Source organism: Pelodiscus sinensis, chromosome 1 (assembly GCF_049634645.1).
Source record: "Pelodiscus sinensis isolate JC-2024 chromosome 1, ASM4963464v1, whole genome shotgun sequence".
NCBI lineage: Eukaryota > Metazoa > Chordata > Testudines > Trionychidae > Pelodiscus > Pelodiscus sinensis.
The window spans coordinates 100,725,455-100,743,992 of record NC_134711.1 but is presented as its reverse complement, the minus strand read 5'-3'; the positions used below and the strand labels follow the sequence as shown (position 1 = coordinate 100,743,992).

Sequence of the window (18,538 nt, the reverse complement as noted above, 5' to 3'; positions counted from 1 at the left end):
TCTAAGCTGGTTCCTTGCATGATTGCATGATAGTGCTAATGCATTTCTTCAAGTCAGTTATGACTATTGTACAATCAGATAGTCAAAGTATTAAAGAACCAAGAAAATAGGAACTAGTAAACAGCTGCCAAACAAGAATGTCTCTGCTCCATCTTACTTACTTCTATTTTTAATTCCCCTTTATCATTTTGCTAAATCCTTCTTCTGTAATCTTTAGGATCCTAAATTCTGCAGCTGAACTACACTCTCATTCTTGGAAGCAGGATGCCATCATCTCCGACTTTCACCAGTTTCCCTCACTTTCATTCCCTCGCTTTTCATTGAGAGCTGGTCATTTTTTTTTTCATATTTTCAGCTACAATTTGAAACATGGGTTTTGCCTGAGACTATTTTTTGACCAGCTTTTCTTTTATTCATCTCGGTATCAAAGTCAATGCTGCCCTCTGAGTTCTCAGAGCTCCCCCTCCTGAAATCTTGGCTGTCCCCTCCTGGCTGCCATCACCTCAGAATAGAGAAGAGATGGGTCTCAGCTGTAGTAAACACAAAGAACATTCTTACTGAGAATGCTGGGAAGCGCTGGGCTTCTTTGGCTCTGACTCAAAAACACATCTGGTGCAGCCGGTTGTTACCCAACATGGGCTGCCTAAATCCTGGCCCAGATTCGAAATGGACTGCATTGCATCTATGGCTGGCCATACTTTGTATGCCAACTCCACTTGTCAAAACTGACTGGAAATATCTCTCATCCTGACAACCAGTCACACCCTCCCTTCAAACCTCACTCGAAAAGCTTTGTCTTGACATGTGACGGTAACTGAGATCAATCCCCTTTTTTACATCCTACCCCTTCAGACTCTCCTATAATCAACACACAGACCTGTTGATCTACGTTACTGCTCTTTCTCTCAAGGTTGAACATTTTGGGTACGTCTACACTACAAAGGAAGATCGAAGCTGCCGCTGTCCATCTTCCAGGGTTTAATTGAGCAGTTTAGTTAAGACAGCTAGTTCGAAGTGAGAGGGGCACTCTGGTCAATGCCAGTAGTCCTGCTTCCACAAGGTGTAAGGGAAATTGAAGGAAGAGTGTTCTCCCGGGCTACCTCCAGACTGCATCCCTCTGTCGGCAGCGGAATGCAAATAAATCACTTCAAAAGTACAAATGAGCCCGGGATTTAAATATAAAAAAATAAGGAGTACAGGATCTGTCGAAAAAGCTCCCCGCTGTTGGCAGAACCGCGGCTACACAGCACTTTCACTTTCAAAATGGCACGTGATCGGCACAGCGCCAGAACATTGAGTATGCAAATGAAGCCTGGGATATTTAAATCCCTGGCTCATTTGCACTTTTGAAGTGCTTTATTTGCATCTCTCTGCCGACAAAGGGATGCAGTCTGGAGGTAGTCCCTGCGACTTCCTGCTGTGTAGACAGCGTCAAAAGACGAGTTAAGCTACTTGGCTTCAGCTACGCAATTAATGGAGCTGAAGTTGCGTATCTTAATTCTACTTTGTCCTGTAGTGCAGACACACCCTTTGGCTTTTGAGATTCTTTGAATGTGCAATGCCGTGACCCTCGGTCATTAGTAGTGGGAATTGGACCATAGGACTTAATGGTTCTAAAAACACGAGCCCCACTTCTCTGTGCTGAAAGATTTAACCCTGTCCCATGCATCACTAAAAGGCAAGAGAGTACTATACACAGAGTGGATGTAGATTACATAAGGTTAGATGCTATCACAAAATACACAGTAGACGGCACATTTTTGTGGGTCCTACTTGCTGCCTCCTTCCAGAATTGCTTACCTGGCTGAGATTAAGAGGCTGCTGCTGCTGGAAATGTGGTCCTGGCCGCTGCTGCCTATAGGCAATGGCTCCAGACGAGCTCCCTGAAGAGTGACCGCTGGTGGAGGTCACGATGTTGGAGGACTTGGACTTATAAGAGGATGAGTGGTGACTGGTGGGGACTGTGCCAGGAAAGAAAACATATTTGTTCTTAAGTAATGTTTTACATCCTCTAACCAACCCTTCCCTCACTGAATCACCTCTGGTGCCTTGTGGAAGGAGAAGCAGAAGAATTCAAAATGGCTCCTCCTAGCGATAAGAAGATATAGACTTAACAGGATCTCTAGGAGTTCACAAATATGGGCCTGCCAGTTGCCCCATAGGCAGGAGTACAAACTCCACTAAGCAAATCTCTAACTGGGTCTGGAGGCTGTTTATAGAATGCTCAGGCATGCCAGAAAGCGTTCTGCTTGGAGAACAGCAGGAGCAAGTAGGCAAATGCCGAGGGCAGAAAGGGAAAGACAGCGGCCTGAAATGCAGAGCAAGGAACCCCTTACTCTGGCCTGCCCCACTGTGAACAGAGAGGGAGAACAAGGGAGAGCCCATACTCTGAGCCCTGGTGCACAGTCTCACAACTGCAGCGTACAAAACAAAAGAACAAGCACACAGCTCAGAACCCAGTGCCACAGGCCAGAGCCACACAAGAGGGCCTTTTTTGACCCAGTGTTTTCCAGAACCGTGGAGGCTCTGAAGGTGAGTGAGCAAGCTTGACATGTCCAGTCCAGTGGAGCCTGTTCTCCCCAGAAATATTAGCAGGTTTGGATGAAAAACAGTTCCATGATTTCAGTAAATATATAACTCCACATGGCAGGTCTGGCTCACACTAGTGATATTAGAAGGGCATTACAATATCTGAACAAGGGGCCAAATTCTGCTCTTGGATGGTCACTCACATATAGGGCTGTTGACAGAATTTGTCAGGCCCCCAGCCAAGGTGGGAGGGGGTAGCTACAGTGCCCTAATAGGGGTGGGGCTGAGGGCTAATCTCCTCCAGCCAGACTTTGAGTGCTGTGTGGCCTGTGTCACATGGGGCTGTGATCATTTTAAAGGGCCCGGGGTTCTGACTGCTCCTGCCGCAGCGGTGGCCAGGAACCCCGTCCCGTTTTAAATCACCAGGCCCCGGGGCAGCTGCCCTTTTGATCTCCCCCAAATCCTGCATTTGATGGCCCTGTGAATGTTACGAAGGAAAAACTTAGCTGTTATGACTCCAAGCTCTGCAACATGTTGTTAATGCACCATGCCCCCTAAAAACAGCTGTGCTAAAAAACATGACCCCTAAAAACAGTTGGGGTACAGAAGGGACACAGCATCTATTTTTTTAAAAGAACCCGAAGAGTGAGATTTTTCCAAGATTATGGTTTACTTTTTATTATTTTCTTAAGGGAAAAAGTCCAGTTTACCTGGTACCAGGCTATCGCATTCTACCAACACCTCACTGGCCTGGGTTTTCAGCGGTGGCACAATTATAGTCCGGGGATTCCCGCTGCAGTGGGTCTCTGGTACCCCTTTTGTATCATACGTGTTCCCATTATTGTGTGCCCCACGGTGCTGCACTGAATAAGGGCTGTTGTTACTGGAGGAATCGGAGTAGGGAGAATCGTGCACAGTGACGCAGCTGATGACGTTTTTTCTTTGCTTGGATAGGGTGCTGAAAATCAAAAACATGGAAGATAGTGAACGGGCAAGAACTGTCTAAATACCAGCATTCTGTTCCATCCTCAGCTGGCTCCTTCCACAATGGTGGGTGCTCACCAGCTTTCAGTTAAGCACATGCTACAGGGCTTTGAGAGATCCGGGCCACCTAAGCCAAATCCTGTTCTTCTAAACTTACTTCTTACTATTCAGGCAACCTCCCATTGAAGTCACGTGAGTTTTGTCTGAGCAAGGAGGGAGTAAAACCCTGGGTATGGGTCTTATAATTGACCTTACATACACAGCTTAGTATAGTGCTCAGACTGCTAGACTTATTTCAAGCTATTTACTATCTCTCTGCAGGAGAAGCTCAGAAGATCACACTACACTAAGTTGCATCTCACCACCCACACAAAAATGGAGAATCTCCCCCTACCCTTCAGCAAGGATTTAATAATAGATGTTACAGTGAGGTTTCACATATTTAAAATTCCATTTTTACAAAATATAAAACACTATATTTATTAATACACCACAGAGCCTATATATTCATAAACACTTGTTGAATCCTTGGGTTTTATTCTCTTACTTGTTAATTCACAACATTCAGTAATTCGCAACAAGTCTCCTGACATTCATGCGAATTACTGAGGTCCTGCTGCACCTAATCTATCTATGGCATCAAAGAAGTGATTAAAAAGGAACCTCAACATCAACATTTCCAGGATTATTGCTAGAAGTTCATTAGGCTAGACTGCACTCGCACTGCTGGGATTCGCTCCACAACTGTGTCTAATTATTCCTGATGGTTTATCCTTCCCCTTACGAGCTTGTTTAGAGAAAAAAAGAGAGAGAAGAGGGGGATGGGGAGAGAAGGGGAAGATTTGCTTAAATGGCTCATATCCTTGACAGCGCACAGACCTTGACTACAGAAAATAGCTGCTATGTTTCACTGATTGCATTATGTTGTTATGGCAACTGAAGTTTTTAAAATGATGAAAAGAAATGGATAGCGCTTAAAGAGCTAAGTAATTAGACTCAATAGTGGAAACAGCCCCAACAGGAACAAAAACACCACACAGAAATAGCAGCACATCTCTTAACCTCTTGAGCACCACTCTTTCTCTCCCTCCCTTCCCGCCCCCACTTTTGTTCCCTTCCCCATTGAGGCTCAGTTCAATTCCTTCTCTCGGACACATCCTTAACTCAAAAGAGGATCCGATTATTCTAGATTCAGCCACTGATGAGCATTTTGCCTCTTGCCTCAGAATTATAACTTAATGTAGGCAAATGCTGCAGACCTCCAGACCAGCTTGCAATAACAGGCAATTTGTATTTATTTGTGCTTTTTTTTTAAACAGTGCAAAAAAAAGGGAGTTATGCCTCTTCAACAGCATTATTGTTTTCACGACATTTCCCTGGTAAAGAGCCTTTCCAACAGCTTCCCTGGGTGGCAACAGCCCAGCTTTTCCCTGGCTTCTTGGGTTTTGAAAGCCTTTAATTCATTTTTTGTTCTTTACATGGAAAGTCCACTAATGTACTGCTTTAAAAAACAAGTTCTCCAGGGCCTGATCCTGCAACTCTTTCTTAAGTGCGTAATCCTCACTCACTGTGCATCTACACAGCATCATAAATTCTAAATAAGATACGCAATTTGCACTATGCAAATTGTGTAGCTTATTTCGAGTCTACTTTGAAATAGGCTATTTTGAAATTTGGCGCTCTCTACACAGCACCAAATTTCAAAATAAAGTGCTATTTTGAGCCATCCCTTGCTCCTTGTACAACAAGGTTTACGGGGATGGCGAAACAGCGCATCCTTTATATTTTGGAATAGTGGACACATTCAAAAGATATGAGGTAGCTATTTTGGGATACCTCTGGTATCCCGAAATAACTTTGATGTGTAGACATACCCTCAGTTTGGGTATTTCAGCAGGTTTATGATTATTGCAGGGCCACATGGGAAGCCCAGGCGTAGATCAGGATTTCATTGTTCTGGACACAGTACAAACCCCATAGTGACAGACAGTCCCTGTCCTGAAGCACTTACGATTTCAACAGACAAGACGGATAAAGGTTGGGAGAAATGGTGACTTCATTGTACAGATGGGGAACTAAGGCTCAGGGAGAGTAAGTGATCACAAAGGAAGTCTGGAATAGAGCACAGAATTGAGTTCGCTCTTCCCATGAGTAAGAACTTCTTTTAAGGGTTTGCAGTTACAGACTGTTATATTCTTCAATTTAATCCACTCTTCCATCAAGCGATGGACAGGGTGCTACGTTTGAAAAGAAAAGAATAATGGTGTGTCTTTGAATGACAACTGACTTTATTTGAAGGAAGATATAACAGTTTTGATATGGTGCTGCAAGATAGAACATTAAACTGATAAAAAAAGGCTATGTCATCCATATTCCATCTGCCCAATAGAAACGCTATAGTTTCACATTTACGAGTATCTGTACTATTCGCCCTTTGCAACTGCCCTTTGCTGCCTGTGAAGGAGAGACATATGTTCTCCAACACTGAGAGTTATTACTTTTTATAAAGAAAAATCAAATCATGGAATGGTGCTCTGACAACTGATAAGGTTCTGGCTCTTTCTTTTATAGCCCGTTCCTTACATACGGGACTTAGTGGCTGAGCTGTAAACATTTGTTCCTGGCTCATACTTGGTATGCTAGGGGCTCGGCTATAGGAGTGGAAAATATGAAATCCAGGTGCTTTATTATTCTAGAATTTTCATATTTTTTGCCATTTTGATTGAGAGATCAAGAAGGCAGGGTCATTTTATTGTTAGATGTTTGTATACTGCCTACCACAACAGGGTTAGAGTCCCCAGCCTCTTCTTAGTGCAAATAATAATAATAAGAATGTTAGAAATCCTTAGTTATTTTCATTTGCTACAGGAATTAAGTTGACATCAGAAAGAATTGTGCTTCCATCAGGAAGTTTTCTTCCTCAAGGTGCAGTGGTTTACAATGAGAGCTAGAAATCAACCCTATAAAATGAACAAAACCCCAGGCTTGTCAAGAGAGAAAGAGGAGAATTATTATCTTCATTTTTCAGATGGGGAAATGAATGACACTAAAGCTCCAATCCTGCAACCACTTATGCACATATTAACTTTACCACTATGAGTAGTGCCAATGAAGTCAATGAGACAACTCCAGGTAGTAATGTTAAGCACATACGTAAATGCTTGCAGGATCATAGCCTAACCGTTCAGCAAGTGCCTAACTTTAAGAAAATGAGTATTCCCACTGAAAATCCAAGTTGATATTTTTTATAAAAGGTAGTAACTATAATCAACATTACAGCCCATACATCTTTCCACAGAGAAGCCAAATACTGATAAATTTACAACTAGGTAACTTCATAAGTAACATTCTGAACTGGGGCCAAAGAGATTCAGAGTGGGATTTTCAAAAGCATATAAGGTAGTTAGGTGCCCAACTTGTACTGGAAATAAATTGATTTGAGTGGAATTACTCTCAGGCACTTAATTCAACAGGGTTTTTGATAATTCCACCATGAAACCAAGGCTACAGAGGCGCTCCCATTTCTGAAAACCTTCTGACTTGCAAGAGATTGTTCTCTTTTCTGATTCCCCATGAGAGTCTGACATGGGTATCCAGTCCATGGCCTGCTATGTTTCAGTACTGGACCTGGCAGATTTATGTGAATCTGGGAAGGGGTGTTAATTCCTGTCTCACTGAAAATCAAAGGGCCTCTGCATCCTGTCACGTCACTACTAATAGAGAGGTAGCTGTGTTAGTCTGATCTTGCTAAAACAAAAGGAAAAACTATGTAGCACTTTAAAGACTAACAAGATGGTTAGTCTTTAAAGTGCTACATAGTTTTTCCTTTTGTTTTAGCATGTCACTAAGGGTACGTCTAGACTACATGCCTCTGTCGCCAGAGGCATGTAGATTAGGTTACCAGACATAGGAAAATGAAGCGGCGATTTAAATAATCGCCGCTTCATTTAAATTTACATGGCTCAGCGCGATAGTCTGGACGCGCGGGTGTCGACATCAAAGGTATTTGTCGACCACCCAGGTATGCCTCCTGGGATGAGGTATACCTGGGTAGTTGACAAATACCTTTGATGTCGACACCCGCGCGTCCAGACTATCACGCTGAGCCGACAAACAGCTGATCAGCTGTTTGTCAGCTCAGCGCGGCAGCCATGTAAATTTAAATGAAGCGGCGATTATTTAAATCGCCGCTTCATTTTCCTACGTCTGGTAGCCTAATCTACATGCCTCTGGCGACAGAGGCATATAGTCTACATGTACCCTATGATAGCCAAGTTGGCTGCCTGTCTGTATTTCCCTAGGACAACAGCAGCTTTTTGTGGAAGTTCCAGGTTACTCAGAAACATAATTAAACATACTGATGTGGCCTGTACCCTTCTTCTTACACCTGCGTATATTCATGCCTGCTGCCTGGACAGAAGCTCTCCCGGTTGCAGTCCTAAGAGCACATGCATGGAGTCTCAAGAGAAGTGGCAATCCACCCTCACAGATTAATGACACATCCCTTCTGCAGCCAGGACTCCAGTCCATACTGTCATGCTGCTCTTAAGAGTAGCAGCTTCAAAAAATGCCTTTTAAGATAACTAGTCTTATTAATTATAGAGCACTACAACTCTGCCTACTGTTTTTACCAAGTGCACAAAGTGCCCTGCCCCTACTCAGCAGGAGATCAAACTCAGACCCAGAACAGGCCACGTCCAAAGAGGTATGGAGACATGGAGGAAGCCTGGGCATTCAAACACCCATGGACAGTTTCTTCTAGTAAGTGCTGCCAATATGCCCTCGGTGCAGCCGAGAGAAAGAACTGTGCCCCTTTTCCAAGAGGAGATCAGCACAACAAGGCTTGTGGGGTTTCAGAAGGGAGTTGAAGGAAGAAAGGGAACGTGCTTGGTGCACTGGGAGAAGTTATGAAGCCCGGTGGAGAAGCGGCCTGGCTAAATGGCGGTGTGAGCTGGCCCTGAGGCAGTGGTGCACAAACTCCTCCAGTTGCATCCCCTTTACTAGTAATGGAACCTGTCGGTGTTCCACCCTTCGTTACTGCACAGCTGAGGCTTCCTCAGCAGTAGAGCATGGGCTGAAGGTGGGGGCAGAACTTGGGATAAGACTGAGCTGGGGGCAGCAAGGGAATGAGGGCAGAGCAGGGGGCGGAGCGGCAGCTGGGAGCAGAGTGGCAGTGCAGGGCGGAGGATTGAATGGTTTTGGGGGTGGAAGTGTGGTACTCCTTCCCCACCTCCCACGGGGGCTGGCATGAGCCTGGGGACACAGCAGGACTGGGAGCGTACCAGGATTGAACCTGGGAGTGGAACTGGATTGGGGGCAGAGTAGGGCTGGAAGCATGGCACTCCCTCTATCCACCCCCTCCATGGCAGCTCTCCCTGGCCCTGCTGTGCTCCCTCCCACCCCGAATGTGCCTCTGCAGCTCTCAAGGATGGCTGTGCCCCACAGTTTGGGGACCACTGTACTAAGAGCTGGGGCTGCAGCTGGGGTGAATTGAAATGAGAACACTCCATAGAAGGTGAGTTTTACCCGCTGAGGAATGGGCCCTACTGATTTTAGGACAGACAGTTTTTCATGAGCAGAATCTTCTGTTCCTAACTGAGAACATCAAGTTCCAGAACACGCAACTGGTCAGTACGGCCACAGCCTGTTGTAGCTCTCAACTTGAGAGTCTGGCTCCTTAGCTCAAACTGTAGTGGCTCATGCTTCCAGCAGGGCAGTCTCCCTGGCACAGGCCCTAGTATAAATAAAAATGGCAGCCACTGCACAGGCTTTTTGGTTCATGGGCATGGACACCATACCACCGTAGCTCTCCAGAAACCACACTGTGGTGCATTTGGACAAGGCCCAATGCACATAATAAGGCTAAACCTACAACACTTCTCTTCTATGGCTCTGCAGTTTTCTGAATTGTTGCCACTTCAGAATGAACCCCAATAAACCCTTAGGGTTGCCAGATGGTTGAAACAAAAATACCGAACATCCCCCTCCACCACCCCCCCCAAAAAAACCTGGGAAAAAATTCTGTTGAAGGGGGGAAAAAAGGGGGGGGAGGGAGACCAAAGTTGTTTAGGAAAAAAAAAAACCCAGCATGTCCCCTTTAAGAGTGAGCGCAGGGATAGGAACAGGGGAGTGGTTGAGCACTAAGACTAAGCATTGCTTCCCCTTGGTCAGCAGCCAGTTTGTGCCAGCAGTCTTGCGAAACCAGATAAGCATAGGGGTTGGACACCTGGCAACCCTATAAACCCTATGAAAGAAAGTTTAGGATGAGCCGTAACCCCGCAAAAAAAAAAAAAATCAATGAAATCGCATGCTAAGGCTGAAATCCCCTCACACGGAAACATGAATCGCTACTTATTTTAGTGTCGGGGCCCCATGTATCTATGCTTTTGCACGTCCTCAGCTGACCTGTGACAGGTTCTGCTATTCTCATCTCACCCCTCATTTGCATCACACAGAACTGCATAGTCAGTGCTTGTGAAAATGAGAAATGATATCCAGCCCACACTTGTGTGAGACCCCACCCAGAACTTGAACTTGATACAGAATGAGCTGTATGTGTGTTCATCATGGCCCTCATGCTAAAACAGTTAGCAGCGTGTAACAATTCTGTTATGGCAGGCCTGGTGAGAGAGCTTCTGCTATTATTCTAACATTAGTTGCCTCGGATGGTTTATTTATTTGTTTGTTTTAGAGAAAGGATGGGAAGTCTAGCTTTGTTTTTTGATGAGTGCGATTAGTCAGTGGGATGGCTATATATAACAACATTAATAATAATCCCATTATATATTAAATACCAAGGGTAAAATCATGTCCCCAATAAGAGTTTTTCCCTTTAATGGGGACACGATTTCATTTCAAGCACTTATGTGTATATATATTAGACAGTACTTTTCTTGCTTTATGAAGTATGCTTATTTTGTGTTTGTAAATAATACACTGGGGTTCAGATCCAGCCCCCATTTTTTAATGGTTAACTGGAACCAGTAAGCATCACCCATTAAGGTTATTGGTTAAGCTTTCACATCCCTACTCCACACCAGTCATGATTTTATAGACCTCTATCATATCTCGCCCTTAGTCTTCTCTTTTCTAAGCAGAAAAGTCCCAATCTTATTACTCTCTCCTCATATGGCAACCATTCCATATCCCTAATCATTTTGTTGTCCTTTTCTGAATATTTTCCAATGCCAAGATATCTTTTTTTGAGATAAGGTGACTCCATCTGCACGCAGTATTCAAGATGTGGATGTATCATGGATTTATAGAGAGGCAGTAAGATATTCTCTGTCTTATTCTCTATTCCCTTTTTTAATGATTCCAACATGCTGTTTGCTTTTTTGACTGCTGCTGCACACAGAGGGGATGTTTTCAGCAAACTATCCACAGTGACACCAAGATCTGTCTCTTGCGTGGTAACAACTAATTTAGACCCTAGCATTTAATACCTAGAGCTAGGTTTATGTTTTCTAATGTGCATTACTTTGAATTTCAATATTAAAATTCATCTGCCATTTTGTTGTCCAGTCACCTAATTTTTTGAGACCCTTTTTAAGCTCTTCATAATCTGCTTTGGACTTAACTATTTTCAGCAGTTTAGTATTCCTGCTCCAGGTGTTGTGACCTAGCCCATGTATTTGCAGCACCGCTCAGGTTTGGCTATGCAAGGCAGGTGGGTCATACCTGATTTGCACTGCAAACTTGTGCACTCGGTCACATTACCTGAAGCAGGAAGCCAGGTGAACTCCCACTGGACAGGAATCACTGTTGTGGGGTGAACTCACTCTCCAACTCTCCCCCCTCAATACGAGGCCCCACATCCATCTATAACCTTCTCACCACTCACTGGTGGGTTAAAACCTACTGTGCTTTAAGGCACCACGAGGGCTATGGACGAAAAAGGGGAGGGGAAGAATCGCATGTTTCTTTTGGGGTAGAACTGCTGCTTCTTTTCTCTTTTACACAGTCCCCTTTTAAGCCAAGGAATCATCAGTGGTTTCTTTTTAGAAGATTGTTGTGGAAGTTGTTTTTGTTGTTTTAAAGTCACGACGGGCACCTCTGCACTGCCCTCCTTTCAATCACTTCTTCCTGCCATGCTCTGCTACGCTAGAGTTAGCGGCATGTGAAATTATACCTCCTGCTGCGATTACTGCTGGCCCAGTCCTATGTGTCATTCATTCACGAGCAGCACACACATTCTTTCACTTGCTTATATCCATAATTTATGCATCCCAAGATGCACTTGTGCCTCTGTTCTATATTTAAGCTGTTTTATTTTCCCCCTGTTAACTTCAGAAGTATTTAATCAGCCAAGAATGTATATCTAAAAAAAGAACTTACAAAATGAAAAGTTACGGGAGGGGATCTGCATAGCTTAGGCGACTACAAGTGAGGAACACTATCAGTCAGGCTGTCTGGTTCCCATTGCTGTAATATTGAAGTACTTTAGTACAGAAACTTATAAATTGAGAGTCTTGGCATTTTTATAAGAAATCTATGAAGTCTAAATTTTCCTTTGAACTTGCTCATTCTTCCAGGGAAACCAGTGGGACCTAAACGTCTGTCTCCAGAGAAATAACTCGCAGGACTGCTGTTCTGCAGCACAACAGAGACTTGTCTTTTTTGGCCTAAAGATGCTGAGCTCAAGGGAGTTTCTTTGGAAAAGACAATGAACTGAGAATGCTGTCTAGAGATCTCTACAAGCTTTACTTTTCTCCTCTTTGTAATTCATGGCAAGGATGTTAATAGCTGTCTCCAGTAGGTGGCAGTCTTTTGTAACACTACATTGGAAACCGCATGCTTCCAAAGACCCATAGGATTTCCCATGGAAACTTTATAACTCCCTGCTGCTTCTGAGAAGGGAGAGGGCGGTTAGCATTTTTTAAAAAATATCTAGTGATTTTAAAATAGTTATATCAAGCTATACATATCAACAATACAAAATACACAGAAGAAAAGAATTAAACATAGCCCTAGACTACCTGTTACACCGCCTTGGCAACCTCTCAAAACCTTCACTTGCACTGGAAATGTTAAATTTAGATTAATTGGGTATTAATTGTTTATGCTTGGAACTGACCCCGAGCTCCATGAGGCGCTGCCACTTTGAAACACCATAGGGAGCCCGGTGTCAGGCTCCATGTGGTGTTTCAAAGTGGCAGTGCCACATGGAGCCCAGGGTCAGCGGGGAGTCCCCAGGTGACCCTGGGCTCCATGTGGCACTGCCGCTTTGAAGTACCCTCTCCTTCCCCCCACCCCTGCTGCCTCTTTCTGATAGATGCAGAAAGGGGCAGGGGGAAGCATCTAATCGATTAGCGGGTCAACTAGTCGTTCACATCCCTAACTTGTACATCCGCATTTTCTAATAGATAGGACAGAAATTCTTCCCATAGCATGTGAAATTCTCCTTATTCCCACAATTAAAGGCTTTGACACTCCTTTTTCAGAAAGCACTTTGTACTGCCCTAGTATTGCAGCAGTGTCTTAAAGTAGGGTGTAAACTCTCACTTTAGGGCTCCTTTATTCTGCCAGAACATTGTAAACTGCCTCAGTATAACTAGAATCAGGTCCAATATATGCAGGTGGGACGATTTTATCTGTGCTAGTATTATCAGTCTTTTATTACCTGTTGTGTGAACTTTATCTGCTAAGGATTAATCTCTTTGCATAGCCATAGACATCTGCATTTTGGGAGGGGTGTGGGGGAAGGGAGAGAAGACAACTTTCTCCCAGCTGAGTCCACCCAAGCGGGGTTGGGCGAGCAAAGATGAAGCCCAAGGGCTGTGACCTGAGCCCAGCTGCCCAGGATCAAAGAGCATTGGGCTTGAGCTTCGGTCCCAGGCAGTTATGACCCCATTAAAAAATGGTCATGACCCACTTTGGGATCCTAGCCACTGTTCTAGTTTCAGAGACTCAAGAAAAATCATGTAGTAAATGTAGGGCTTAATCCAAAGTCCAGAGAAGATGGTGGAAAGATAATTTCTTTACCCTGGCCTCTCTTCTCCCTTTGCTTCTGTTACTGGCCCTTCCCTATCTCTCCCATCATTCTACTATGAGTAGAGCTGATGCATTTTTTTATGTGAATAGTTTTTTTCAACAAAAAAATACAGATTCAGGTTGAATCAGAAACATCCGTATATTCTGTTTCAGTATTTCCAAAATGAAATATTTTGATTTTTCCTTTCAGGAAAACATTTTGTTTCCCTCAGTTTTATTTAAAAAATGAAAAATATTTAAAACACTGAAAACAAAAGGAAACAAAAAAAAAAATCCAAATCCGTTGTTTTGAGCTGAACAAAATGTTTTGTTTGATCTGAAATTCAGGTTTACCAATTTTTCATTTCACAGAGGAAAAAAACAAAATGTGTTGCAGTCCAATCCAAAACATTTTACTTTTTTTTTTTTAGTTTAATGGCCAAACAGAAAATATATTATTCACCTAGCTCTACTTGCTCTCTGACAGTGCCCTTTAGGCCTCTATCCTCAGCCCACACCTATTTTCACTTTACAAGTTATCCCTTAGAAACTTCATATACTCTTCTTTGCTGGCAGCTCCTAATATCACCTCTCTTCTCTGACCTCTGCTTTCTGCATCCAGCCTCTCTTCCGTCTCCCTCACAAATTACCATGGATACCGGGCTTCCAACTCAAAATGCAATATGATGAAAACTTAATCGCCATTCTTTCTCCTGAACTCTCCATTTTCTATCCTTGACAATCTCACTTTTCTCCTGGCCATCGAGACTCACAATGTTAGTTTTCAACTTTTCTTTTTCCTTGTCCCCACAATACTGACTGTTGCCAAAGAATAAACATGGCAGAATTTAGCACCATCTCTAAAATCCATCTTTCCGGTTCTGCGCCTTTCATCTCTCACCTTGACTACTACGATCACCTCTCCCCCTCATCCTCCAACTTCCAACTTGTTCCCTTTCAATTTAGGGATGTAATAGTGTGGTCAATTAATCGATTAACTGGTAATCAAACACTTATAGGTTAATACGATAGACTACACGCATTTCCCCCTCTTCTCCTTGCCAGTACATTTTTTAGCAGGTTGGCCAGCTGCCCAGCTCAGTCCCAGCTTGCACTGAGTCCGGGACCTACCCCTGCTCAGCCCTGCATTTAAAGTATATTAGGAGCTGGGCAGGCTGGCAGCCCAGCTCAGTTCCGGCTCACGCCAGGTACAGGAGCTCAGACCACCAGCCCCCCTCGGACAGTGGCTGCTACCTCTGTATCAGAGATTCAGAGTTACAGATCTTTCAGATGACTGAAGTCCAATCTGCTGTGGAGCAAGTTCTAAATACAAATGCTTTAATTTTATCTTTTATTATTGAAGGGATAGGGTTGGAAAATTCCAAGCTGAGTTAGCAGCATAAAGATTCTGTAATTATTCAACTATTTGCAGGGCTATTTCTCTGCAGCTCCTAAAACAGACTGACATTTTTGTGACTTGTGTCAGATGGGCTTTGACTGTGCACAAGTGAGGAAAGGTGCTGAAACAAGAGCCTTAGAGAAAGAAACATTTTCATTATCCAAGGAACAAAAACAGCATTGGCAGCTTCCCTGTACCACTGCATCTACTGTGACTGGATGGATCAATTTTATGAGAAGAGAGAAGTTCAGTTTCCATGGTCCACTCGTACTCTGCCTAACTGGTGAGGCATCCAGTGGGATGCCAATTAATTCCAAAAGTGGTGATATTTTTTGTGATAGGACCACCAATGGGCAGATTCTCCTCTCAATTAATTTCACCTAATGAGGAATTCATGACACACAACCATTAAGAGTTTTTCAGTATCACTGTATATGGAAGTAATAGTGTAGTGGTCTTCTTGACAGGCTGAGGATTGAGTAGATTCTCCAACCTTTTCATTCTATGGATCACTTAGAAAGAGAGATTTGATCTTGAACTATCTGCTTTCCCAACTGCAATTCTTCACTGCTTTGTTCTATCTTAGGTGTTTATATTTCCCCCTATTATGGAGCACCTCACAATACATTTCTCTACACAACTTCCCTCTGAGATTAGGAAGGCCTAATCTACACTATCACATAAATCTAAGTTACACAACTGCAGCTACGTGAATAACTGCTAAGAGTCTAAGGCAGATACTCTCCTGTTGACTCCCCCTACTCTTTTCCTTCTGGTGCAGTACCGGAATCAACAGGAGAGTGCTTGGCAGTTGATTTTTCATGTCTCCAAGTCAACCTGCACTGGACTGATTGCTGCCCATTGGTCCAGTGGGTAGTGTGAACATGCCCAAAGTATTATCTTCATTTTATAGATGGAGTGACTGAGACACAAAGGGATCAAGTAAATTGCCCATGGTCACACAAGAAGTCTATAGCACAGCAGGGAATTGAACCTACTGCTCCTGAGGCCCAGGTTAGCACACTCACCACTGGACCATACTAACTTTCCTGTCACAATGTTTTGTTAGGGTGACTTCCAGGAAATGCTTTCCATGCCACTGTCTGTCCACACAATATAGTCTGCGCACCAATGGACTAGAATTGTCCGGGGGGGGGGGGGGGAGAGGGGAGCATGTCTTTGAGTTCCAATCCTACCTCTTAAGACTCAATGGAGTTTTGCGCACTCCGGGTCCCCCCACCCTGATCAGGTATAGAATTACTGCTCACCTGGTGGGCGCATGTTTCTGTTCTTCTTCTTCATCTGTGTCACTGCTGATAGTGATGACACTGACTGCAGGGCTGGGTGTGTCAGGAATTATTATCGTCTGCCGCTGCCGCTCCCGCGTGGTGCTGGAAGCCACATCTCCCCACCCACACGTGACAGAAGTGCCGCAGGCGGGGCTGTTGTGCACCATGGCACAGCGAGGGGGGGTGTTCTCCTTCACGCGTTTTGACCGCTGAGGGGAGCTGATGGCCTGAGAGGATGAAACCTCGTATGTGGACACGTTTCTGAAAATGACAAAACCAATCCGTTGGTTAAAGCTTGGATTGCTCAGCCTGCCCTGACATTTGATTCCTGGCCTCTACCTCTCTTGAACTCTGGGAATGCTATAGAACTGGTGTATTCACCTCTTCAAGAGAGAGAGAGGAAAGAAGTGCATTGCATCACTTGAGCTGGCAGAAAAACGTTTGGGTAAAGTTTAGATTTTTTTGCGAAAAAAAATTTGGTTTGAAAACCAAAGTAGTTCACTTGGGAAATGCTGCATCCCAGAAGATGCTCTCCAGGTAAGGAGCCCAGCATATTGAAGAGAATGGCAGCACAGACACATCAATTACAATTCTTAGAAGGCATTTCTGCCACATGTCCAGATAAAAATATTTTGGTTTTCCATACAAAATATTTCAGTTTTTTAACCCCCGTACCTGAAGTTTTCCATGAAAAGAGGACATTTTTCATATAAAAATTGTTTGGTTGAAATTTTTCTGTCAAAAAAAAAGGAAGATGTTTTGACAATAAAATGTTGCCCATCCTTCCTTCTCTCAACAACATTGTGGAGCAAATGGATGTTCCCTAGGGGGAGACATTTGGCTCTACAGTGAGGTGGCAAGGGCAACGGGTGCAGGGTGGAAGAAGTAAACAGGCTTTCCTCCACTAGAGGGAATAAAATTCACAACTCCCTCTCCTCTCTCTTCCTAGTTCACTCTCCCTGCACTAAAGTGAGTAAGGAAAGCGGGGGTTCATTTACATCAGGACCCTAAACACAGAGGCAACAAAAAGCTCTTGAATGAAGGAGTGTCTATTCACTAGTACCCGTGTCATTGTTCCCTAAAGCCTTTATTTTTGCCTCTTCTAGCAGAATATTTTCCACAGTTAAAAGAAAAGCAAAATTCGGGTTTGGGTTCCATTTTACAGGCAGGTTTTGACTGTGTTTATGGTTTGGCCTGAAAGCTAACAAAAGGAATAGGTGGCATGTATCAAAGGGAAAGAATTATGGACATGTGACACCGCGCTGCCTTACACAGGGTCCTTTGCATAACAAATGACTGCACACTAGCATTTGCAGTGCTTTTTGAATACCAATGAGAAGCATTGAGTATCTTCTCCTCAAAAGGAACATCTCTCTCGTTTGGATACAAAAGCATCACAAATAATGTAAAATAGAGGACTGTGGAAAGCAGCTATTCTGTAACTGTCTGACTCTTCTGATGCAGACGCCATGTGCCCTGGTGGCAGATTACGGGGGGCAGGGGAGACACTTTGTATGTCCAGATGTATTGTGATTTCTTCCCTGTTTTACTGGCTTGTCGGGTCTTAACTGGCTCTGTTCTGTGTTACGAATGGGCTAAGATGGCCAGAATCCGTATGAAGTAAATGAAACATAACACATCGGAGAGCAGATAAACAGGAAAGGTTTGAACATGAGCATCTTAAATACAGTGGCACTGGCTGTGAATTCAGTACAGTTCCTCTAGCCTCAATCCAGTCCCCTAAAAACTACAAGCTCCTCTGTTCCCCCCTTCCTTTGGTCCGGCTACACAATCAAATAAACCGTGTAGCTGTGAGTCTCAGCGCCTTGGTCAACTGATCTGGACTTGCACAGCTTGTGTTGTGGGGCTAAAAACAGCAGAGTAGATGTGGGCTCTGAGACCCTCCCCCATCACAGAGTTTCAGAGGCCAGGCTCCAGCCTGAACACAGGGACAGATTTAGAAAGGGGCTTTAGGGGCTGCAGCCATTTCTGGATCTCTCTCTGTCTCTTTCTCACTCTTTATTTTCTTAGAAAAGTTCAGTGCTCATTAAAGTTGCTTGTTTAACATCCCTAAAGACCTTAACTCTCTGTCCACAGACCAAGGACAGCACAAGCAGCAGCAAAGCATCCTTCTCATGGACCCACACTGCCAATGTGTCACACCCACGGGGATTGCCAAAGGAGTGAGATTGTGATTGCACATGCATTTTGTTCATGCAACTGCATGATCTGGACCAAAACCTGGCCCCACTCCTGCAGGACAGAAAAGTCATGCAGCTGATAGATCCAGCCCCGGAGGATTCCCCTATGCTACCTCCCATCCCAGACCTTGATGCAGGAAATGTCTTCATGCCCCCATGATTCT

At 44.1% G+C, this 18,538-nt stretch overlaps 1 protein-coding gene across 4 annotated transcripts in view; it reads right to left on the bottom strand.

Annotated features, from left to right (window-relative positions):
• HIPK2 (homeodomain interacting protein kinase 2) overlaps window positions 1–18,538 on the bottom strand; it is a 216,025-nt gene that overhangs the window by 12,897 nt on the left and 184,590 nt on the right. For all 4 annotated transcript variants that reach the window (XM_006138056.4, XM_006138057.4, XM_006138058.4 and 1 more), the window contains exons 12-14: window positions 16,153–16,434; window positions 3,240–3,487; window positions 1,801–1,961 (exon numbers count right to left, since the gene is read on the bottom strand). In XM_006138056.4, coding sequence (XP_006138118.2) covers window positions 1,801–1,961; window positions 3,240–3,487; window positions 16,153–16,434 — 691 coding nt within the window. The remainder of the gene's footprint in view (window positions 1–1,800; window positions 1,962–3,239; window positions 3,488–16,152; window positions 16,435–18,538) is intronic.